This window comes from Rhamphochromis longiceps, linkage group LG9, assembly GCF_057381845.1.
Source record: "Rhamphochromis longiceps isolate RC_006_pf linkage group LG9, R_longiceps_female_GT1.1, whole genome shotgun sequence".
NCBI classification, from domain to species: Eukaryota; Metazoa; Chordata; class Actinopteri; order Cichliformes; family Cichlidae; genus Rhamphochromis; species Rhamphochromis longiceps.
The window spans coordinates 651,570-677,557 of NC_140565.1; the positions used below are offsets into that span (position 1 = coordinate 651,570).

The 25,988-nt window shown below is 43.3% G+C and overlaps 2 protein-coding genes across 2 annotated transcripts; one reads left to right on the forward strand and one right to left on the reverse strand.

Annotated features, from left to right (window-relative positions):
- Nucleotides 1-9: 9 nt before the first annotated feature.
- On the reverse strand, nucleotides 10-15,080 carry plag1 (pleiomorphic adenoma gene 1). Its single transcript, XM_085417940.1, has 3 exons — nucleotides 14,945-15,080; nucleotides 8,893-9,249; nucleotides 10-8,700 (listed from the first exon to the last, which is right to left on the reverse strand). The coding sequence occupies exons 2-3, from the start codon at nucleotides 9,138-9,140 to the stop codon at nucleotides 7,515-7,517; spliced, it is 1,434 nt and encodes a 477-aa protein (XP_085274066.1). The 5' UTR covers nucleotides 9,141-9,249; nucleotides 14,945-15,080; the 3' UTR covers nucleotides 10-7,514.
- A 2,110-nt stretch (nucleotides 15,081-17,190) lies between these two features.
- chchd7 (coiled-coil-helix-coiled-coil-helix domain containing 7) lies at nucleotides 17,191-24,070 on the forward strand. Its single transcript, XM_085417951.1, has 4 exons — nucleotides 17,191-17,480; nucleotides 18,475-18,534; nucleotides 18,644-18,742; nucleotides 23,366-24,070. The coding sequence occupies exons 1-4, from the start codon at nucleotides 17,478-17,480 to the stop codon at nucleotides 23,468-23,470; spliced, it is 267 nt and encodes an 88-aa protein (XP_085274077.1). The 5' UTR covers nucleotides 17,191-17,477; the 3' UTR covers nucleotides 23,471-24,070.
- The last annotated feature ends 1,918 nt before the right edge of the window (nucleotides 24,071-25,988 follow it).

The window sequence follows — 25,988 nt, forward strand, 5'->3', positions numbered from 1 at the left end:
ACAACATCTGGGATAGTGAGCATAATAACATCTACGGTCATATATACGACCCGGCGAGCCGTGTGAGCTGGTAATGTGTGCGCAGTGTTTAAAGCTGCGGATGGGGAGCCCTGCCTGAACAGTCAGGGTGGACTGAGTGTGAGGCTGGGGGAGGGTGCTCCACCGAGGAGCGTGGAGCTCACAGCCTGTCTGTTTCACTCTCTCCGACTTTTCCAGCACGCAAAAACAGATGCTCACTTTCTAACAGCCTGCTCACTGGTAACAAAGGAAAACATGGAGCTGTACATTACTGTGTTTTAATGCAAGCTACTGGAACCAGTCTGATGCGAGCTTCAGTGTACCAGGTATCATTTTCATGGGTCAGAGAGATTTTTCATGTTGTAAGGAAGCGTAACTCTCCAAAAGTTGATTCTGTTCATCTGGATGCTTTCAGTAGGAGAAACGTGTCGTCATCATCAGGTGACGTCTTCAGTCTCAGCTGACTGCAGGTTTCCCCAATGGTATAAACAGCACATTTACATAATGACTGAAACCACTGAATGGGCTGGGAGGTCAGTTCATCATAATTATGCAAATTCTCATGACCATTGATCAACAACCACTGATCAAGACCTGTTTGTAAGGTTGGGGAAACCTGCAGTCTGCGTGTCAGTAACACTGTGTGTCACTGTGTGTTACTGTAACAAAGTTCTCAGAGTGACAGGTTGAAAACAGACGAGCTGGATTCTTCTGTTTGATTTCTTTTATTACATTGAATAAAACATCGGAGTTGTCAACTGCAGCTCTTCTATTATAGCAGCAACATATGTGAATGAAATCAGGTTATTCTGCCAGGCAATAAATAATCTGCTTCTTTGGATGATGTCAAAGCTGCAGCATTAACATTTATTTTACACAACCTATAAACACACACAGACAAGTGTGAGCTGTATATGTATTTGTGTGTTTAGGTGATACTTTGCCTATAAAAATACAACAGTAGTTTGTAAGATAAATGTAAAAGTAAAAAAAAGTAAAATATGAAGAACATTAAGAATTTGCAACGAGTCGATCATCGTCACAGGATGCTGTTTTTAAATGTGGCTGGATGCAGCTCACTGCTATCAGTTTCCCAGCATCAGCGTAACCTCCCAACACAACTCAGTCTGTGGACGCTCACACGCAGGTGAGTGCGGGTGGGGGGGCTATATTAAAGGCAAAGACTACAAAAGTCACAGTACAAGAAAATATATGAAGCTATAAAGTACGACTAGGCACACACATGCCAACTGTTCAGCTACACGGGATACTTTGTACAAACGATACATCTGAAGAGATAGTGAGGAGGTCTGTAGCACCTTAAGGAGCTTTAGAAGTGTGTTAGCAGCTTGATCCAATACCAAAATATATTGCAGTGTTTTTTCATAACATTCAATAAAGTTCACTGGTACCATTGAAGCTTATAAAGAAGTTTGAATTGGTCTGTGCCTCTCATTGAAGAGCATCTCCTGCCTCAGCACGTGCCAGGACCACGCACACACATGCATGCGTGCACACGCGCACACACACACACGCTAAAATACTTGTAATCAGCTTTGATCCACTGTTATTGCTTCTCTGTACCTGGAATCTGTCGTACAGTCCATAAGAGTTTTACATCACATAGTTGCAGCTTTCAGACAGAGACCACGAGGAAATCAAGTAATGTACCACACCGAGGTGTAAAAATGACAGAAGAGGACACACTCATGGAGTTATTGGACACATCTTATTTTTGGAACATCTAAACACTCTGTGACACAGTGATATTGTTAAGTAGCTTCGTTTCAGCTTCACCACGGTACACTGTGACGTAAAGCAGCGTACGAACGGTCAAAGGAGACAATTAAGTCAAAGCTGCAAAGCAAGAGGCCTCAATGAGAAACACAGAGCAATTGTGCAAGTAAAGCAAAAATGACACTTTATAGGAAAAACACTGTCAAAAATTGTACCTGCAAAAATAAAACATTTATATTGTATTTACATGTTATTGTTCTCTAAAAGAGCTAAATATAGAATCTATACATTTGTAATAAAAGACTCGATGCTGCAGGAAATAAACGCATCCCATTTACAAAAAGTGCTAATAAAAAAGAGCGGCTTGCTAACATCTCTTGTAAAACCACAAACATTCACAAGATCCAAAGAGCAAACTTCCATAAAGGTTGGGAACATTCAGAACTCAGCTCCACGTTTCACACGACCTACAGAAATATGGTTTCCACTGGTGTTCATCTCTGCTCACTCACAAAGGAGACGGGCACTTTCTGTCATTATTCTCAGAATTCTGGAGCTCAAAGAAGAACAGTGAGGTAAATTATAACACTATTGGGTTATACGGGCATCAGGCGAGTCACCACACGTGTGTGGAAATGCTAACCTATGTGGTGGAAGGGAAGTGACGACTCAATTTCTGTGAAATTCACATTTTCTGTAGAGTGCGCAGCCCAGTAGCTCTTCAAAGGGGATCAGGTGTCCAGACAGGTTCACTGGATGAAATGAGATTTGTTTATGGCTGTCAGCCCCCTGCAGGCAGGGCATGCACACAGCTACACGGAGTCAAACCATACAAGAACGTGCTGACGCTATCGCACTAAATCCCATCTATTCACCTTCAGGGCAGGTGTGGCTGACGCTCGTGGAAGTGGTGAAAGCAACAAACATGAAGCAGACTTGTCTGTGCTGTCACTGCTTGATACCAGAGTTTAAAAAAGACTCCAACCAAACGAAAAACAATTCATATCCAGCTACAAGAAATATGAAACCACATATTTATACCTTCTCATTTACAACAGAAGCCACAGTGCTGAGCATGAACCATCGTTACTGACCTTGGAAACAGCAGTTTAAACAAGACTCAACGCTTGTTTAGTAGATTCTGTGTGGGAAATCTTTCCCATCTGTCAGTTTGCTGTGGCCCATCAACCAAACTTTGGTGACAGAGTAACATACGAGCTAATACAGTTTGGATATGTCAATTTAGTCCAGGGCACAAATACACAGGCATTACTCAAATACATACATTTCCCCCCATTAATCAGAAACATGTCCATGAAGAAGAAATCTTCATTCAAATGAAAAAACCTCAGAGAAACTCAAAAGCACGTCAAAGTGACGAACCCTAACCCCACAGCGTTTCTCTGTCTACACATCACCACTCTAACTGGAACCAGTACGCCATGGGGTGTACGGTGCTTCCTTCATACTGGACACAAACATGGAGCGCACTGCCAGCTATGTTCCACGCCATCAATGCATTCATGCAGATGGAGAGAAAATGTGTTCGTGAACATCTTTGAATCGACTCCATACTCAGTTATGTACAAAACTCAGAAATCCAACCGAGAGCATCGTCTTTGGGACTTCACGTCCAGGAAATGAAGATGACGCCTGCGGCCTGTATGTCTGCAGCCAGCAGATCTACAGTTTCAGTCACACTTGAATGATTCCTGAATGAAATCAAGAATTACAGATGAATACGCCCGGCCACTTAGGTCTGCCAGCAGCACGAGTTCATGTTGTCACGTAGTTACTGTGTGGACTACAGTCCGACACCGTGATGCTTCAAAGTGTGACTACAAGCTGGCACAAGGTGAGCTCTTATCCATTTGTCAAGATCTTTAACCTCCTAAGACCCGAACTCTTCCACGGCAGCATTTTTAATTTCTCTTTGATATTTGATTGGGACCCAATGAATGTAAAAACAAAGAATTACCAGATTTTTTCTTTTCCTTATTCTTGTTTTTAAGAAAAATAAGAGCCACACATGAGGATATTCGTTTAACATTTTGATAGAACAGTAGCAGCATAATGTCCTCGTAAAAGGATATCAGGCCCTTGTAGAGCAAAATTGAGTATTTTGGTCTAAATAACCCAAAATGTGATGTCCACATATGTGGACGCAGGTCCTAGGAGGTTAAGCATCTTTCACTCCAAAGGTCAAGAGAACGAACAGCTAACATGGACGACGATGCATCAGCGGTGTCTGATTTTTATGACTGGAACACTTGTTGTTCAGCTGAGATCTGATGCTATCCTGAACCATGTCACGAGAACCAGCCGATTTAGGCACCTGGAGCTGAGGCAGAGTGGAGCTCCCACTCACTGCCTGCTGCTTCTGACCGAGCATCAGCCACATCAGCCCGCTCTGTGAGAAGTCATCCTTTTGATCAAAGAATTTAAAGAAACCACATTTCAATAAAAAACCATTCAAAATCGTTATAATTAAAGATCCAAAAACACTCCATGTATTAACATCTACCAATTTGACTTTCTTTGTCCAGGATTTGAGGTTTCTACATAAATGAAAAGCACTGTGTGGATGAACTGTGACGATCTGTGACGTCAAGGACCAGAGCTGTGAATCCTTTCATTTGAACGATCATACAGGAGCAGAACTGTTTCAGTCTAACATGCTGCACACAGGTTTTCACCTCAGAGGCAGGTTTTAGGACTAAATGTCAAAGAAGTGGTTTCATCTGTAAAGACCAATTAAGCACTGCAGTAAGATGTTTCCTTATAAACAGGATTTCAGTTATTTTCACACACTGTCACACAGCTACGTCTCCCGGGAAGTTGTTTTAGTGCTCAGATCTTCATAGATGTAGTCAGCAGAGACTAATGTACGACTAGTGTCTGACCATCAAACTGATCTATTTGTCAGCTGTAGTTGATGCTGGGTTTGCACAACACTGAAACGTTCCCTTCAAGTCACACTTCACAACTTAAGAAAATGCTCAACAGCCTTTTTAAAAATGGAACGACAGCCAGGATGTGACAAAGTAACCAGTAAAAACCAAAAAGCCTTCATGTCACAGTTGTATCAGCAGTGTGTTTAGCTCTTTGTTCAGAGATCACAAAGCCTGTTTGCTTGGTTAACATTTTAAATGACTGAATTGGACCTTATTATTCGTAAGATATGAACGTCAGTCAAAGGGAAAAACATTAGAAGTGATGCCTGCAGTTTGATGGTTCATCAATGGTAACATTTGAAACTCCCAGCATTTCTGTGTTGAATACCCAACATGTGGTCTGATCTCTCTGTATGTCATGATCATCAATCAGTCATGTTGTAGGGCTTAACATGTTCACCTACACATGAAACTGGTTTGAGACTGGGAGAAACCCAGTCTCTGGTGGTCCAACCTTGCACAGTGGCCGTCCCAGATAAATGTGGGTGCAGTGTGACATTAGTGCCAAATGAAACATGTGGGTCCATCTGCTGTGGCAGCCCCTGAAAGAAGCAAGCAGCTGAAAATACTTTATGACTCATTATCACAGTTTAGGGCCGTTTTGCCTCCTCAGGTCTTAGATACCAGATACCGAGGAAACATGGGTCACTTAAACTTCACAGCCTAGAGTCAGGTTAGTCTGTGCAAAAGACAACAGGAACTACAGTAGCAACTGAAGGGACAGCGGCAGCATCCAGGAAGCTCCACTGGGGTCCCACTGTCACTATGACCAATTGTGAAACTATTTTTCTACCACTCAATAGTCTGTTTTTGAGCCCAACTCAGCAGCACAGACCCTGACAGAGAGGGTGGGCGACACGTGGATGGGACTGTGTCACTGTTGGTCATTTTCTGATAACTCATCCAAAATTCACTTTCTGGTGTTACTGGACTGTCAGTGTGGAAACTGTGATCAGACCACAGATTACAGGTAACCAATGCAGAAACTCTGGTAAGTCCACAGGCCCGACTTCCAAACACTGAGCAGGTTATGAGGGTTCATTCCCAGTTATTCTAGATGCGCCTACAGAGCTTCGTAGCAGTGACGTGATGAGTGAAGCTGACTGATGATGAATTTGGTGTCAGTAGAACAGCTGATAACACTTACGATGCAAAGAAACTGATGGATGTGCTTTCAGCAGCCAGAGGCACACTGGCTAATTTACTCTGAAACTGTGAGAAAGAAATGTTTGCTTTAAAAAGAAGAAGGAGGTACTGCTGTGAACTGCAGGCAACACTGAATGATACAGTTAATGGAAACTTTGGTGGACAACTGTAATACTGCTGCTCAGTAACTTTGTGTATAATAGTGTGAATGAACCACCACTTTAATGGATCCATCAACAACATGTTTGTACTGTTCTGTCAACTTCCTGTCTGAGCTCTGCGAGCAAACTGTGCTCCAGTAAGACTGCACATGCTTCCCACCTTCCAATAGTAAGCTCAGGAGCAGTTGGAACTACAGACAGTATAAAAGGTGGACACGATGTGACAGAGGGGCAGGTCTGACAGTGAAGCCACGCGTTCATTGGCTAACAACTTGTGAATCACACGTCTTTAGCCAATGAGCTTATCACAGATAATCCTTTTAAACACAATACTGTCATTTTTTAATTCAATGCAACCTGGAATGAGTAACTGAGCATATAAAACCCAGCAGGAAGTCTTTACAGATGTCACGTGACAGAGATTCAGGGTCTCCACGTCTATAGGACCAGAACACAGTTACAGTTTATTTCTATGGCACCTGTCAGGACAAACATCACACAGTGATGCCAGATCATAGAAACAGAAGTTCACCAAACACAAAGCTAGTTTTTTGAAAGAGAGCAGAGATCAAGAGCTCAGAGGACGTTACTGCAAACACAGCTCTCACCATCTGTTGGTCATTTAAGATGCAGGTTTAAGGCACTTCTGCACTGGCTTCAGGTTTCAGACCTGGAGTCCATGTTTTATCCTGCCTATGGCTGAAACTGGGCAATCCCACACGCTGAGCACATGGTCTTACTACTGACAGTGCAAATGTATGACACAGTAAAGCACCTGGCTGCTCACTCGAGTACAGTCAAAAAAGAAAAGTTCAGTTCTACTTTAATTAGAAATAAACGACCCATCATGGCTCCCAAAAACCTCCTGTTATACTTTGGCTCCTAAACAGAAACCCTCAAAACTACGGATGCTCTTTAAATCTTATCACATATAACGATCTTTGAAGACCAGAAATCCAAAGTGCTATATGAAGAACTGTACGCATGTATAACAAAGTCAATCAAGTGTCTGAGTCGTAACACTTATCCATGTGAATCATCTCAGTGTCAGCTCTGTTCATGCTGTTATGCAAAGCAGCCCTTTAATGTTTGCATCAAGCTTATTAATGAGCTACAGAGAGAATGGTTTGAGTCTGAGCACAGCTGCTTCACGTGGTAACCAGCATGCATCTGAAGTCTCTGTAATCACGGACAGATCAGGATTTTATTCATTTCTTTTTTAAACTGCCCGAGGCAAAAAAAAACAAGACTCTAAAAGAGAATAACTTACATTTGGCCCAAAACAAACCCTCATCATCAGACAGCTGACCTGGCTGTGTGGTGCGAGTGTGCTGCTGTCAGTGCTGTGTCTCCTGTCAGGTTAGTGTCTGCTGGTATCATGAATGGACAGATGTGCCAATTTCTTCAGTCACTTGCATCTTGTATGGCGTTTAATATGGGCATGCAGCTCTACATGTGTGTCAGTGTTTGTGAGTGGCATGTGCCGGATGTACTGGGGTCACTGAAAAGCTTGGTGGAAGCGGGGCAGTGTGGTTGGAGTGCTCAGGTTGGATATGAAGGAGGAGGAGAGCCCCTGAAGTGGACTCTCAGCAGCCTCTGAGCCCGTGGCAGCCTGAGAGGGCAGCTGAACTAGAGATGCAGGCTCTTCATTGGGTAGAAAAGTGACACCCTGCCCCCCACTGCCCCCTACCTGATTGTACGGAGGCCCGTTGAGCGGCAGGAAGTTGAAAAGCTGTGAAAAATCCATTAGAGAGGAAGATAAGGCCAAAGAGTCACCTGCAGGTGCTGCTACTGATGTGGACATTTTGGACAGGGACATCTCCTCATTGGCTTCCTCCAGCACACCCACTTCAGGAACCAACTCAAGTTTGGAGGAGGAGAGTTGGGCTTCTTGGGCTTCAGAGGCAGAGGATGGCATACTGCTCTGCAGCTCCATCAGGTAGGTCTCCAGGTCTCCCTTAAGATTCTGCTCCCGCTCCTGTGAGGACACGGCGTATGAGGTAAAGTTGGAGCCCAGTGGGTACTTTAAAGAAAAGGGATGTGTGGGACTGGAGAAGGGCTCGGTGTCGAGGACGGGGCCTGTGTACACGTTCAGCTGGTGCAGTCTTGGCGTCAGCATTCCCGGGAGCTCCCCCTTTACGCTCCCAGACGCCAAGTCGTAGACGACGGGCTCCAGCGAATCGCCTGGCTCAGTTTTAACCCTCAGCAGTTCCCGAGCGTGGCTCTTTTTCATGTGACGCGTCAGATGGTCCTTCCTTCCAAAACGCTGGGCGCAGTACTGACAGAGGAAGTCTTTGCGTCCGGTGTGCACTACCATGTGCCGTCGCACGTCTTTACGGGTGTAAAACCGCCGCTCGCAATGCTCGCAACGATGTTTTTTCTCCTTGGTCCCACCGGAGGACTTGCCAGCATGTGTTTTGAGGTGTTCCAGAAGAACCCCAGTGCTGGGGAATGGCTGCAGGCACACTTGGCAGGTGAGGTCTCCACTGTTGGCAGCATGGAGGGCAAGGTGGCGTTTGAAACCCAGCTTCGTGTTGTAGCTCTTGCCACACTCTTGACAAGTGAATGCCTCCTTGTGTGGATCGTGAGTATGTAGGTGATTCTTTAAGTGATCCTTACGGTGGAACATTTTCTCACAGTATGAACACTTGTGGTTTTTTTCTGGCGAGTGAGTTGCCATATGCCTTGGAACACAGACACATTCTATGAGCACTCACAATTGTTGCAATCATGTTTAAAGTAGGCATGCTTTACACATAAACACAACAAACTAGAATTCAACACATCAATCTGACCACTACACAACATTACGTTACCAAAAGTGCAAAGAGAAAGCAACATGTTGCAGCCTGTTATGTACTGCTGCTTGTCTGTACCGTAGCAGCTTGTATTTGGAGACGAAAGCCTTGGTGCATTCAGGGTGGGAGCAGCGGTAGGGTCTTTCTCCTGTGTGAGAGTATGAGTGCACCTTCAACTTCTCCAGACTGTTGAAAGCCTTCTGACACTCCTGACAAGGGAAATTCTTCTTCAGCTTGCCTTCTGCTCTCTTGCGCCTCCCCAGAGGTACTGCAAGCTTGGCTTTGTCCAGGACTTGGTCACGGTGGCCCTGGGTTCCCGTGGCCATGGCACCCTAAGGCTGACCAGCTACATGGACCGATGCACGGCGCCGGACTAGTACTGATGTGATTATTCTGTCCAGTTTTATGTGTTCAGCACTGCCTGGACACAGGGGTCTGTGAGAGAGGGAGAGAAAGGGCAGAAATATCGTCAGAGCTTCGGTATAGGACAAGGCTGTAACACGGCAGGAGCGCCAATAACGACCTGCAGTGAAAATACATCAACATAGAAACGGGATAACTCCTGCAAATGATGTCAAACTGGTGACTAATAAGCACAACACACTCATCCTGCAAAATACTGGTGAAAGATGCACCCAGCTCTCACCCTATAGCAGCTGGAATAGACTCCAGGCCCCAGGAACCCTCAACTGGATAATTGGACCCTCTTCCTGTCCCCCGAATCAGAAACCATGACCAGTTTAGATTGGTAGCCCCTTCTGAACTGAAAACATGGGTGCAAATTGAATTTCTTTTGGATTTGCGCGAAAGTCTTACATACCGTCTCAAATGTATACAATGGACTACTCGTGATAATTGGCTCATTTAAAATAAGTGGTTTCCATGTCCAAACCGTACTTTTATGTATAGTGCAAATATTTTCACTAAGGTTGAGGTAGATGTTAGGGAAAGCCATCCCAGAAGCTGAGTGTTGGCCCACTTTAGCTATTCTAAAAGAAATTCTGATGAGCCAATCGTCTCCAAGCTGCTGGTTTGAGGTGAAGCTGAAATTTGTCTTTATTATTCCATCGTATGAGCTCAGTGTTCTTGGGTCTGAAAGCCTTACTTCTCCAAACATACGTCATCGTCGCGGCCAAATACCCCATTTGGCTTGTCCATATGGGGAACTGGAAATTTCAACTCGGGCTGAAGACGGTGATTTTGGAGCACAAGCTTCTTTTTTGTTGCCATGGAGTTCCATCAGTTTCCAGTTCATGGCAGGTTTGGTGGTTGGTGGTTCCTGTGTTCTTCCTGAACTTCCCAACCAATTTCCTCTCATCTTAAAGTGATAGTTGGGGTCTTCTTCCAGACGACATACAGAATAATTTGCACTGATATAATATTGTTAGAATGGTGAAGATTTAGGAATATGCAGCTGTTTAGATATGGCTCCGAGAGACCTTCCCAACACGTGTAATTCTTCTCCTTAGATGTTGACTGAGCTCCTTGGACAGTACTGGTCAGTCGAGTCCTTTATGCTGGCAAAGGGACACGACCTGTCACTCCATCACTAACATCAAGTTCTGGGCCTGATGGGTTCTGTCGACCCATCAGCAGGGATGCAAATCCAAAACAAATTCAAACGTGTGCACTCAGTTCTTGCTTGTTAAAGCCATCAAAGATGTGTGCTGTACAATCATGTCTTTGTAAGTGCACAGAAACCTCTGACCACAAAATCATTTATTTAAATATTTTTGTAGGTCATGTAGAAAAGAACCACCCCAGTGGGCAGCCCTTTCATTGGCCACAGTGGCACCAGATGGCTGAGCTGTGATCAATAATTTAACTATAATTAGATCTAATAATTGTTTTATTTGGGAAAAAACAACCAGTGGACCTGAAGCCTGGCAAAGTGGAAAACTGTCTCATGGTTTGACTCATCTGTATTTTTAATTCTTTTGTGTCCTACGGGCTAAAGAGGAGTCAGACCATTGGTCTTTTTAACTAGTGCAGAGTTTAGCAGTCATGATGTGAAGGGGAATTAGTGACATGGCAAGAGAAACTTTCATACACGTCTTTTTCAGGGAAAGCTTTGTTTGTTATACCAAGATAATCGAACTGAACCGTCTGTCAGACTTGTCTCCCTGCAGTCCAGGTATTTAAATCATATCAACAGCGTCTGAAGCGAGCAGCAGCTGAAATCCTACGTTAGACAAAAATGGGCCAACATTTCGATTTAATCACAGGTGATGTAACACACAGGGAACATGGTCTTATCCAACCTTACAGAAATATATATAGACCGATCTAATAATGCTAATAACGTGACACACATGCATGTGTACTTTGTCATTTAAAAGAATGTAACATAAAACAAAGATGTGGTTATTTTAGTTTATTTGCTTACATTTCTTTAAACAGAGAAAGGTCTTATTTCTGTGTGCAGGGTCCACCAGCTAAGCCCTGTACATGAAGCTGTCCTGCTGCTGATGCGGTGAGGTGCACTGAATCCTTCAGGATCAGTAGCTAACACCGACAGCCCTTCTCTTTCTAATTACACAATCTCACACACCATTAGTTTCCCCAGTTAACCAACTTGCTGGAATCTACAAAAAAGAAATAAAATCTCCTTAGTGTGAAATCTTTAACTGTGTATTTCAAACTATTAAAAATAAAAACTATTCTGTTGGACATTCTATTCAAATTCTATTCTAAATTCGTTTTCAAACACAGACAAATCGTTCCACAGACGATGCCATCTCTCATCTCCTCCACACATCACTCACTCACTTGGACACTAGAAGGGGGAATTATGTTAAAATGCTCTTCATAGACTACAGCTCTGCATTTAACACCATAATTCCCTCCACACTCACCACCAAGCTGGAGCATCTGGGACTCAGCTCATCTATGTGTCAGTGGATCTCCAACTTCCTAACTGGCAGACCACAGGCAGTAAGGATGGGCGGACATGTCTCAGCCTCCACCACTCTCAGCACTGGAGCCCCCCAGGGGTGTGTTCTGAGCCCCCTGCTGTACTCTTTGTACACATATGACTGTGTGGCCACTACCAGCTCCACCACCATCATCAAGTTTGCTGACGACACCGTCGTGGTGGGCCTGATCTCTGATAACAACGAGACGGCCTACCTGAAGGAGATTAGGAATCTGGAGAACTGGTGCCAGAGGAACAACCTCCTTCTAAACGTCAGTAAGACAAAGGAGCTGATAGTGGACTTCAGCACTAAGCAGGAGAGGAACTACCAGACCCCCGTCATCAACGAGTGCCCAGTGGAGAGAGTGGACAGCTTCAAATACCTCGGAGTTCACATCACGCAGGACCTGTCATGGTCCTGTCACATCAACACCGTGGTGAAAAAGGCCCGACAGCGTCTCTACCACCTCAGACGCTTGAGAGACTTCCAACTGCCCTCCAAGGTGCTCAGGAACTTTTACTCGTGCACCATAGAGAGCATCCTGACAGGAAACATCTCAACCTGGTTCGGGAACAGCACCATGCAGGACAGACGAGCTCTACAGAGGGTTGTGCGGTCAGCTGAGCGCACCATCCGCTCCGAGCTCCCTGACCTGCACTCAATCTACAGCAGGCGGTGCTGGACCAAGGCCAGGAAGATCGTGAAGGACCTCAGCCATCCCAACAACAGACTGTTCTCTCTGTTGAGGTCAGGAAAGCGATTCCGCTCCCTGAAGACCAACACAGAGAGACTGAGGAGGAGCTTCTTCCCGCAGGTGATACGGTCTCTCAATCACACCACCACACAGTACTGACCCACACATATGGTTCTTACACACACACTGGACTTTCTGGACTTTGGTTTTGCACAACACTGGTCACTATATTCTTCATTTCCAGTTAATACTTGTACAGCTGCTGTTATTGTGTATATATTTATTTATATTTCTTCATACATTCTTATATAGTTCTATATTGTGTATTTTGTTGTACAGTTATTTTATTTTCAACTTTAATTTATATATTTTATCTTATTCTTCCCAGTTAAATTTACCCTTCATTCTAATTTGTGTTGTACAGTTATTTCATTTTTAACCTTAATTTATATTTTATTCCTTCCTAGTTAAATTTACCCTTTTTAATTTTTCATATTTATTTCCTATCTTATTCATAGCCTTTTCCTTTTTTGTTCTCTTTAGGTCACGAGCAGTTGTCCAAGCATTTCACTACATATCGTACTGTGTATGACTGTGTACGTGACAAATAAAATTTGAATTTGAATTTGAATTTGACAAAGAGAAGAGTTGTTCAGTGCACACAAACAGATCACATCTTGCATTTTCATCCATTTTTGACCAAAGAAAAAATACAATTATTTTATGTCAAATTAAATGTTGCCTGATCTGCAAAGTAGTTCACGCAGCACCATGAAACCTTGACAATAAAAACACTGATGAATAAAGACACTGCATCACTCCTTGCACCAGATGATGGTTTGGGGCTGATACCTCTATAATTAAACACATTTAGAATTTCGTTTAACTTATGAGCTGAAAACATTCACTAAATGATTCCACATAACTACACAGTACATGCTCGGTTATTTTGTAATAATTAAGAATTAGCAGAAGAACTTTTAATGTTTACAAAAAAAACAAAAACCATAAGAAAACATCAAAAAAGGGGGGAAAAAAGGACATTTTTTATGTATAACTGTTTATTTTAGAGAAGTTACAAATGTATCTACTTAGTATCAGTATTCTTTAGCAACATGATTAATTGTTACTACGGTCACTACTTGTGCCTGTTTGGTAAAACTTTGAAGCATTGATTCATGTTTTAGTGAAAGTGTGGATAGATTCTTCTGTGCACAGTGTGCTTGAGTGTTCTGAAAGGTGCTTTCAAATAAAATGTATTATTGTTATCATTATTATTATTCTTCTTTAAGCAGCTCTTTGCTTTAATCTCTGAAGGACTGAATGAATTTATACTCTTGGAATAATCTTTATTCTTCGAAGCAAAAGGAAACTAAATGTGTCTCATTCCAACAAAGAACTCTTCATCTGTAAAAGAAAAACAAATGAAATCGTTTCCGTCTGATCAGAAAGAATAAACCGCTTTAAACTTGGTGAATTGTACAGAAACAAGCAGAAAGTTACTTTTTGGCTGATTTAGGATCCGGTTATACCCGCATTTAAATTCTCAGAATTTCCCTAAACTTTGATCAGTTCCTAATCTGATGAAGCGGGTTGGACAGCTGTGTCTCTGCAGTCTCTTTAAGCAGCACATCGGAACTACGGGCGGGTTCAAAGCAAGCGTCGCAGAAGCGTTCACGCAGACTCCGCTTTAATGTATGTGAGACAGGTACAGACAGACTGGCTGCTGATTGGACAGCACCGAACAAGTCTGTGGAAGCTTCACGTTTAAGGCACCGTAGCCTGACATATGACCGGCTGTGTACGGCGGAACAGCGACAGGCACACATTTCATTAACAGCCCACGAAGTGTGAACCTGCCACACAAATCACACCGAGCCACGGTAACTTTAAAGACACTATGCTGGGTCGCTCGGCGCTGCCGCATTAGTTCTCCCTCCATTTTCTACTTTATCGACAAGAAACGGAGCCGCTTGTTTCGGGACGCGAGCTTCTGTGTCACACTGATCAATAGCGCGGAGGGGAAACGCCATACAGTACACGGCCGCAGACAAAATGTCAGTGCGGCCGCTGCACGCTCGTGTCGCCGCTACGGGTTTGCGAGGAGATGCTTGAACCGACACGAATGTTGACACTGCGTGCGCTAAAGTCAAGTCCGCGCGGAGGAAAATGAACATTATTCCTCAGCGCGCCTGTTCGTGACGGGGCTCACGGCACTGCCATTGTTATTATATTAGAAAAATAAACCAAGTGTTCAACTTTCCTCAAGTATCCTTCACACCACCGCTTCGTGGGATCTTTAATATTCGTGAACACGCACCGTCACACTAATATCAGCAGTGACACCGCTGATTTGACATTTCTCAGTCCTTGTGCCCTGCCTTAGTTTTCTCTGTGGTCCAAAGCTGGGTACTGATTAACACTAACTTTTTCCCCAGCTCACCCCGCTCATAATTTAAATAACCCCGATATTTTAATTGAAGAACTGAGTAACCGTTTCCTTATTTTGCACCAGACTTACCCCGGACGCTTTATCATCCTTTCTGTTGAGTTTTTCTTCACTTTCAACTATTTTCCGAATTTTTAATAATTTTTTTCTCATATTTTTTGCGAGACGCGGCGGGCCTGAAAATTGTTTGCTTTCTCCTCTTTCGAGCAGCCATTGTGTATGCGCTGCGATGCAACCGAACTTGGAGTTAGTCACACCCATTTAAAGTTCCGACAAGGCGCTTTTTGATTTGTGAAAGGCGCTGTCGTTTTCACTTTAGTGTCGCTTACATTGTCTGTAAATAAAACTCAAAAATTGGACTCGCCGTTAATCCCCGAAACTTCTTTTCGCCCCTGTTTTGCAAGGATACGAAACCTAACAGTTAGGGTCGGAATCCTATTGGCTCGCTGGATTATCTTTCTACGTTGCAGGTTTTTACAGCGTCTATTGGCTCATATTGACGTCAGTCCTCGGTGACGTCGCGGTGCGCCGGTGCAGTAACCAGAGGCGGCGGTAAGGTGACAGAAGGTTGCGTTATCAGTAGTGATGGCCAAATGAAGCTTACTGAAGCTTGTATTGAAAAACGGTTCATTACTCGAAGCTTTTCAACACAGTCCTCTCCGGTGACATCTGGTGGTGAAAATTTTGAAGAGCAGCTTGAATCTTCAAAATAAAACGGACTGCTCAATTATCACTGCTCACTCAAGAGTGGAGTTCTCTCTGATATTGGGCCACCGTTCCGTTGCTTTGAACATGTAATTGGTTTTGTTTTCTCGATTGGGGGGCTGAAAAAAATGTAATGCGTATCTGCGTAATACATTTTGATCAATAAACTTTCCCTATTTAAACATGCACTATGGTGTGGCCTTTCTTTGCTCATAACTCCTTGATGTTGGTAAATACAATAAGTGAGCAATATATATAATATACATATGATAATGCACAGCACATTATGGAGTATGCCCCTGCTGTGGAGTCCTGCCTCCATCTACTTGTCGTTTAATCACTGGACAGCTGGACAGGTTCATACAAAATATTAGATGAGGCCAATTGTCCTATACATATTTTTGACCTAGGGGTGGGATTGATTGTGAACTGGAAAGGGAAAATGCTTAGGAAGCTGAGTACGGCTGCATCGTCACTGATTTGTAGAATCATTTTGATTCGATACAGGATCCGATTCAATTTGATTGGAATCTGGAAAGTTTTGCCTCAGTCAGAAATATTACAATTCTGATCATTTAACAGTATATATCCATAATTTCGTATCTATTAAAAGAAAGCTGACACATGTGAGACTTAATTAGAGATGTAAACAGAGAGTTATGAAACCTGCAGCTGCAGAAGCCAGCGAAAAAAAAGAGGCAAACACAGCGCGGACCCGCCGACGCACCAAAATCTGACTCTGACGCGTCGGGTCCGCGCTCTGTGTTCACGTTTGTATGCAGAATCCGTAAACCTGCTCCCAGTTACTGTTTTAGCTGCATGGTGTTTGACGACATGTTGTGAGGTTTAACCTGAGATGCTGGCGTTTCAGGCATAATAACGTTAATTTACAAATCGACACGGGATTGTAATGAATCAATATCACTTTATTCAATTTAGCATGGATTGTAATCAGAAAAGCGATAATCAAAACCCACCCCTAATCAAGAACTTGCAAAGTAAAAACATGATCAATGTAAGGTAGCCTTTTTGTTATTTACAGTTAAAAAGAGGATTAGTGTTACTGTGCGCTGGCTGAGTCTGTTTCTTTTCTTAGAAATAGTTTCTCCTGCCCTGGAGAAAATCCACTTGCATGGAACAGAAGAGGCTGTGGAGTGCAGGAACTACACTGCAAGCTGGTAGATATGCAGGTATTCCTGGGTCCTGCAGACTATCACCTAAAAACAATAAACAAAATGATTTTCTAAACTGTAGCAATGTCATGTACGTATAGTGTCAAATACATTGTTGTAGTCTTCATCAGCTTTAATTCACATGGAAGTGTTCCTAAAGTCATATGCTGTAATGATATTTACATTATGAAAACATGATTTTGGACATTTCAGGTGTTTCACTTCGGCAGATAAAATGAATTGAGCAAAATCAACTCAAAATATCTCCACACGCCAGAACGTCCTCTCTTCCTCGCTGGCTCCATATCTGTCAGTGGAATGATCACCTCTTCGCTCTCTGTCACCATCAGCACACTCCACGAATCCCGTGGATGATTCACTTCCTTATATCCGTTTGAATCAGGTACCGAAGCAGTTACGTGCGTAATGAAGCTTCGGACGTCACTGGTCACGTGACTTTTGCCAAACGAAGCAAGCCTCGACACAGTGCTTCTGAACCAGTGTGTTGTTTTTTTCGACACACGCTCCGGAGCGTCAGCTTCAAGCGGGCCATCACTAGTTACCAGTTAGCTTGGTGTTGCTCGGAGTCGCGCCAGCGTGGTTTTTGAGTCTAGCCTGGTTGTGTGTTTGCTAAAGCTGGCTCGTCTTCACTGCAGTGGATGTTAGCTGCTTGCACAGCTCGCTAGGCTAACGCCGGGTTCTACAAGGCACGTTGTAACATTCAGGCAATGGTGAGTATTCCACTCACATTCAGCTGCTGCAAAGTTTCTGCACCGTTTGGAGACATTAAAGAAGCTTTCGCTTGATACGATATAGAAACGTACTGGGAGGACGCTCAGCTGCACCCACCGTCGTTAGGAAATCTGCTAATTAAATAACAAGTGCTCTTTTTAACGCTTCCGATCTCCAGGAATCATTAAAACAGTGTGTGAAAGAACTGCCTTTTAATTCGGCATGTATTTCAAACTACAAACATTTTTTTATTTCACTCATTTGTTTAATCCTAAGAAAAACTGTAAACATGATATAAAAGTCTCCAAACTGATCACAACTTAATCTTTGATATCCTCAAGTTGTAAATCGACCTGTGGCATAAATAATGATGCGTTTCATCAAACTCGAGCTTCACAGTATAAACATTTTGGGGTGTGTATTACAGTAAAATGCACTGGAATGATTTCTTGGTGCACAAATAACCACAACCACGTGTCATGTCAATGTAACAATTGAAAGTGAGCTAATGTGTATTGATCTTTAAATGTTGCCCACAATAACAGTCCAGTGTTGATATAGTACCTCTGAAATGCCTGGTTCACTGCAAGACAAACGTCCATCATACATCACAATGTCTGCCGCTGAAAAAGGAAAAAACGGCCTTTGAGTAGGGCAAAAGGAGGCAGTTATGTAGGCGTCTGCCTTCCTGTGCAGTCACTGTGTTATCATTATTTCAGTTCAGTTAACTAATTCTAGTGGACACAGATGATGGATCCAAACAGGGAAGCCAGCGGCTCACTTCTGGTTGTATAGATAGGAAATTGTGACATGTAGTTAAAAAAAGCTGACACTGAAAACAGTCACATAATTAACCAGTGGGGGACATGACATTGACCATGTCCGTATTTTCTGTCTAGTCTATGGGTTCATGTTAAAATGCTGCCTGGAGTCACAAAGAGAAGAGGTAAATGCTTCTGAGAAAAACTAGCCTGTTTCTTTCCATCCATCCAGATTCAGATGGATCAAAATGCACGGAAAGTTCGGAACCAGGACATTAACCCCTGCATCGAAGTAAGCTCGCCGTCTGTCACGTGCTGCGCTGTGTCGGCTGTGTGCCTGCTGCTGGCACATGAGTGTTGCGGCTTTCTAATCCTGTGCTTTGAAATACGCCTTTTCTCAGGAGAGCGATGACTCCCAGAAGTGTCTGAATGCCTACAACTATGATAAAAGCATGTGCTCCACCTACTTCCAGAGATATAAGGACTGTAGGAAATACTGGGTGAGTGTAATGTTTTCATGTTTCGATTTGTTGTTGGCAAAGATCTTGAAAGATCTTCATCCTTGATGCTGCAGTGGTGGATGCTCAAGGCACCACAAGTAATGAGCAACACATGTTAGCCAGCAGTATCAGTGGTTTTGGTATCTGATCGACACTAACAGGATGGACTCGATGCTTTAGTTTGTTTCTGTCCTAAGTTCGGCTCCCGCCCTTCAGAAAGCTGGCGTGTCTGTGCAAACACCACCTCTCCTGCAGGCTGTGATTAGCCGTCCTCTGGTCACGTGACTCAGCAGCACTGAGCAGAAGCATGCAGGCTGCAGTGAGTGAGAAAAGCTACTTTACACTGTAAACACGACGGAAACATCACCAAGTTCAGTAAAGACATGAAAGAGTAGAGAACAGAGCTTTGTCCTGGAACAAACGGAGAAAGGGAGTCCCTCAGACAGACTCGGACCCCCGGCACAGAGACCAGGCCACAGTTCGGTACAGTTTCATTAGGTCAGAGTACCTGCTACCAGGTCCTTTTTTCAGTACCTACTCGGCCGGGGTTCCAAGCAATCCAAGGTGAGCCCAAAATGTGACACCAGCAGACGGCAGGCCTCCGATTGGCTGGGCAGGGACGTCACTCGATGAGTCATCACAGCGTCTCCTTCACAAACCCAAAACTGACATTTTTTTAAACCTGGCAACTAACATCGCCATGGTCCCCGAGTCTGACGCAAAGCTACAGGCCGAGCAGCGGGTGTATCATTGGCTCAATGTCCGCCTTTGTTGTAGCATATTACATACTAATTATATCACGGGGTGCTGTTGTGTCGCCATGACAATAACGACACAGGTCAGGTGGTACTCGGTTGTAATGAAAAAGCAGTCAGTGGAGTCGTGGCGAGCCTCGGCGAGTTGATCTGAGTGGGTGCTGATGGAAACGTGGGTTAACACGCTCCTTCATGAAGTGCTCATATCTACAAATAAAATGGACATCCTGCACTTTTAGGGTCAATATACCCTCATAATTATATCGCCACAATTCTGTTTGTAAGGATCTAAATGGCTGTTTGATCACTGAGTGCAGCGAACAGTATGCAGGGCATCTTAGTCTTTTCATAAGCGCTATGATCAGTGACCGCTATTGTGGTGCAGTCGTATCTCGCGTCACATCAGCACATTTCTCAGTTGCTCTTATGGACATGACCATAGAGGGATTTGTGTGTCTGGGATCAACTGGGAATCTTTCAGTAGGCTAACCTGTAAACCAGTACACCATGGAGCCAGAGCGAAATGGCATCAGTCAAATGTAAGCACTGAAAGTAGCCTGCTGTTGTTTCAGCTCCACAAGGATCAACCTGCCTGCTCGCGATAGTGAACTCTTCAGAATACTGTCACAGCAAAGCCGTGCTGTTGTAACTGTGGAAGTGTTTATCATTACTGCGTCACACGGCAGTGGTCACATGACCAATCTGTTTACATCTGGGTCACACATCACCAGCTGTGTGTGTGTGTGTGTGTGTTAGGGCTGCCACAAACGATTATTCTGATAGTCGACTAGTCACCGATTATTTTTGCGATTAGTCGACTAATCAGATCATCATCCATTGGACGTAAAACTACAGCTTATTGCACCAGCAGCATCTGCTCTTATATAACTATCATTAGCTTACAGCTTTAAGTGTTTAAGGTGCTAACTAAAAATAAAGACAAGATGATAGTTTATTAAATTTTAATGAAATTTGCAGATTGTTTCGGTGAAGTTTAATAAACTCCTTGCTATCTAAAATATAACAGGACACCGGAGTAAATTCTGGAGCATCTCACACTTCTGATAATCAGCTGTCTGCTTGACGTTTATTCAGCTGTGTAAAAACTTTAATCTCAGACAAACTGATTTACTCAGGAACAAATAAAATACTAAAAAAAAAAAAAGCCAAACAACAACATTTTTAATTTATCTAAGTGACTCATATATATTTAACCTGAGTAGCGAAAGACGGCGGTGGGTTTGAAAACGATTTGCGGGGAGTCCGGTGTTCTCACGGCGCTAGTGACCTAGCCCCCGGCTAGCTATCGAGCTAGTGGGTAACAGACGTCTCCGAAAACGTCGGAGCGCTTTTGAAAATATGTGGTGTCCTGATAAACTGAGCAGATATTTGAGGTTTACACAGCTACATTCTTACCTGAAAATATGTTAAACGTTTATTTTGTGACCCAGAAAGAATAATAAGAGTAATATTAAAACTAACTAGCTGCCGCCATTGTTGGAAACTAAGCTGGGCTGCGCTATGAATTCTGGGACACAGTTTCTTCTTCTTCTGGGTTTAACGGCAGCTGGCATCCTTGTACATGCAGTGCTGCCATCTTCTGTTTCAGTCCGTTATTACACTCTTAAATCCTGCTACTTATTCCTGCGTCTTTTGTGATCGTACAAAGTTTCAAACGACGCGTCGACTATTAAATCAGTCGTCGACGATTTTAATAGTCGACGTAATCGTGACTAGTCGACAAATCGTGGCAGCCCTAGTGTGTGTGTGTGTGTGTGTGTGTGTGTAAAGAAAAGGCCACCAAACGGGGGTTCTCTTAGTATTGGCTCACATCAACAAGCAGGGCTAGCTCACTAGGTAAGTGGTTGCCCCTTGATCAGAAGGTCGGGGGTTCGAATCCACTGAACGGCTACCCTGAGGTGCCCCTGAGCAAGGTACCGTCTGCACACGCTGCTCCCCGGGTGCTGCACTAGTGGCTGCCCACTGCTTCACTGGGTGAATGGGTTAAATGCAGAGGAGTCATTTCCCTACAGGGACTAACACATTATTATTATTATTATTATTATTATTACTATAATGTAATTAACTTAAGCCTCCTGTCACACGTCAGACTCCACAGCACAAGTGTTTCACACAGGTATGGTAACTGTGTGCTCTTGTGGTACAGAGGGCTGTGAGCGCCGATCTAAATGTAAACCTGTGGTCAGTTTCTAAAGCTGGAGGATATTTGCTGAAGTGTTTGGAGCTGTGCTGCACCGCACCTTATAAAGTGGGACACAACACCCCCTCCGCCTGTCACAGGTGGAGCTCTGATGGTTGTACGTGTGCTGTACTTGTTTCAGTCTGTCATTTTCAGCGTTGGGTTTGAGGAGCGTTGTGAGTACGAGCTGACGCTGAGGCCCAGCCTGAGGCGGTTCACTTATGTTTGTGTTGAAGCCGTGTACCTGCTGTCATTTGCAGTTTTAGCCGTTTGCTGGTTGTTGAAATAGTTTTGTGAGCTTTAGGCTGAGTTTCTGCCGTCTTTAAAAAGCGATGTACTGATCCAGCTTTAATCAAACTGAAATCAGTTTGAATCAGGAAGTGATTTCTTTTTTAAAGCCACCCTATTGCTTACAGTTTAGAGCAGCACTGCCACTTGTGATTTGAAATGCATTGTGGGATACCTGTTCATCATACCTGGCGATAGGATGGACCTGTCTTACACACGTAATGAATTGATTAAATGCATCAGTTAATAATTCTGAAACCAGCTGAATTGATGATGTAATCATTTCAGTTTGGCACTCAAAGCCCTCCATGATCAACGCCAGTAAAACCAAGGAGCTGGTGGTAGACTTCCACAGGCACAAGCATCCTCCACTGCAACCACTGAACATCCAAGGTATGGACATTGAGGCTGTGGACAGCTACAGGTACCTTGGTGTTCATCTGAACAACAGACTGGACTGGACTCATAACTCAGACGCCCTCTACAGGAAAGGGCAGAGCAGGCTGTACCTGCTGCGGAGACTCAGGTCGTTTGGAGTGGAGGGCCCACTCCTGAAGACCTTCTATGACTCTGTGGTGGTCTCAGCTATCTTTTATGGTGTGGTCTGCTGGGGCGGCAGCATCTCTGCTGGGGACAGGAAGAGACTGAACAGGGTGATCCGAAGGGCCAGCTCTGTTCTAGGATGCCCTCTGGACCCAGTGGAGGTGGTGAGTGACAGGAGAACGGCGGCTAAGCTGTCATCCCTGATGGACAACATCTCCCACCCCATGCAGCAGACTGTGACAGCACTGAGCAGCTCCTTCAGTGGGAGACTGCGGCACCCACGGTGTGGGACGGAGAGATTTCGCAGGTCTTTCCTCCCCACTGCTGTCAGACTCCACAACAAAGACTTTAACTGAACAAGCACACACATCCACACATGTGCAATAATACTAAGTGCAATAATCCTTTCTGTCATCGTTGTATTTTTACTCAGTTGTATATAGTATTTGTATTTGTATTCTATTTTTATCTTATTGTATATTTTATTCTACTGTGTATTTTATTTTATTCTATTCTGTACAGCTGTGTACTGTATTTATTCTTATTGTATTCTAATTTTTGCCTCATAACTTTTGCACTGTCCACTTCCTGCTGTGACAAAACAAATTTCCCACGTGTGGGACTAATAAAGGTTATCTTATCTTATCTTATGATGTCACTGTGATGTCATCGAGGTTATTTCCTCAGACCCACTGTGACCTTTACAAGCGAGACTTGAGCAGTCACACTGACTTGGTTAGAAGGTGTCGTGCTATTTATTCAGCCGTCATTATTAGCAGGTGCTGTTCTGATAATTATCTGATGTGCTTTCTTTGGCTGGTCTGTTTTGTCTTGCAGCACAACATCATGGTGCAGAGGAGAAGAGATGGTGTGAAACCTGACATGCCCACTGCTGCAGAGAGGCTGGAGATGCTTACTTCACTGGGAGGCAAACCATACTAAGAGCGAGCCCAGTCACATGCACACTGGGAAGAGCAGCTGGCCTTCAGCCTGTGGTGGAGTCAACACTACAGTTCTGTGCTCCAAAGACTCGCCTACTCAAATCCAGCTCATCAGAAACTTAGAACAGTTTTACTTTTTCTGCTTTTAGCTGCAGACTTGGTGCTGTTTAAGGATTTGACGGTAAAGATTCAATAGAAAAACACAATTTCAACCTAAGGTGGGCACAGGTGTCTTTGGATCATATGTTATTGCTTATAAAAATCCATATCTCTTATTTTATTACTCACGACACTGTGGACTGTCTGCACACAGGGGGACCAGGTGTGGTGTCACTGTTTTCAGTGATACCTGCTGGTCTCTGACCTGCAGGAGTTTCACAGCATAGGTTACCTCGATGAAGTGAACCGCCTTCATAGAACAACAAACCCACCATTAGCCCTGAAGTCACCTGGATAAGCCCAAAGCCAGCTTAGCATTGCTGCTAGTCTAAAACAGCCTGTGAGGAACTAGATGCTGAATGTTTTCTATGACCATGGTCGAGTGTGCAGCCTGTGAACCTGTAACGAGTGTTTCTGTCTCTTAATAAACATGCCTCCATTACTAATGTTTGATTTCTGGCTGTTGAAAAGTTTGATGGAGAAGAAGAAGAGCATTGTGGGAAGACTGGAAGAAACAGACCGGATTTTTTGATAGATAGATCTATCTCATATATAGATATATCTATATATGAGATCTACGTTTTTAGAATAATTTTAGATTCAGATCTTAAATTTGACAAGCATGTAAAAAAGATTGCTAAGACGGTCAAGGCTGATCTGAGTTGTTTTAAGTTAATTTGGCACTTTATACCCACTTCAGCAGCTCAGATGTTTATGCGTTCTATGATATTCTCTCATTTTTCATATTGTATGACAGTTTGGACCCAAGCAGCACCAGTCAGCCTGTGGTGTCCTTATATCTTTAAAAATAATGGATAAAAAATCTGTTCAGTGGCATCATTGTCACATTTTAAAGAAATATTGCTACTACTTAGTTTTAAGAGTTTTAATCATTTGTGTTTTCTTAAATGTATAAATAGGATGGCCCCAGAGTGTCTCAATAGAAACATCCAGAGACCAGATAGTAATCGTATTACCAGGAGTAAGGTGAACGGCAACTGCAAGATGTCATATCGCAGATCTGCATTCGGTCAGTCAGCTTGCCATCTGTGGAACACTTCCAACCAAAATCGAATTGATTACAGACATCAGATCCTTTACATTGAAGCTTAAAGTGTGGTTAAAGGGAAATGTAGTCATTTCAACTAAGGATTTTAATTTAATTTTAATTGTCTATTAATTAATGTAATTGCATTTATGATGTAATTTGGTTTTATTGTAAAATGTATCTATTTTGATTGTAAGCCCAACAAGGCACAGTTATTGACAATTAGCAATAGCTATAAACGTACGTGCGTTACTTTCATGTTTGTACTTGGACTATGTTAAACTGCACTGTCCCTTTTAAATATATATATGTATGTATGTGTGTGTACACACACACACACACACAGGTGTGATGATGACTACAGTGTGCAGTAGGGCTGGGTATCGTCACTGATTTCTAGAATCGATTCAATTCCGATTCACAAGGTCCCAAATCGATTCGATCCACGATTCGATTTAATTCGATTCGATTCGATTTAAATCTGGGAAATTTTGACAGTCAGAAGTATAATTCAGATCAGAACATTTACATATTTTTGTATCTATAAAAAGGAAGCTGACACTCGCAAGACTTTATCCAAGGTGTGAGCATCACAGCAGATGCCTTTGTGTCAAAGTAGCTGAGGATAAAACACAGAAAAACATGAAGGTTTTCCTGGCCTGGGATTTTATAAAAATATTCTGCAGTACATCAAAAACGAAAGAAAACCATTAATTAATGAACATTACCTCTGACGTTACAGCGCTTTTATTAGACACACGGCTAAGCATTTTGCATTTTGAATAATATTAAAAAGTTTAAATTTGTTCAGTATTGAACAGCAGAAATGAGGTTTTCTTTTCGGAAGAATGTAAAAGGGAAAAAAACAGCGGCCGACAGCGCTGTAAGCAACAGTAGACTTGTGCGTAACAAGCAAGCGAATAATGAAGAAAGCGGCGTGAACACAAAGCGCGGACCCGGATCAGCGAGCTGTCGGCTTTCAGCCCCGACTGTGAGAAAGGCGACATCTAACTGATTCTGATCCGCGGGTCGCGCTGTGTGTTTAAGTCTATGTGCAGAATCCCTGTACCTGCTCTCATTTACTGTTTGGTGGTTCTTGAAATTTTGTGAGATGTCACCAGAGATTCTGGCATTTCGGACAAAATAAATTTATATTAAAAAATCGATTCAGGATTTTAATGAATCGATTTTACGTTATCCAAGCCAGAATCGATTTTAATCGATGAATCGATTATAAAAACCCACCCCTAGTGTGCAGGTCGTAGGTGGAGGAGCTGACAGGAACCGCTGGGTGATGGTTTTCTACTGAACC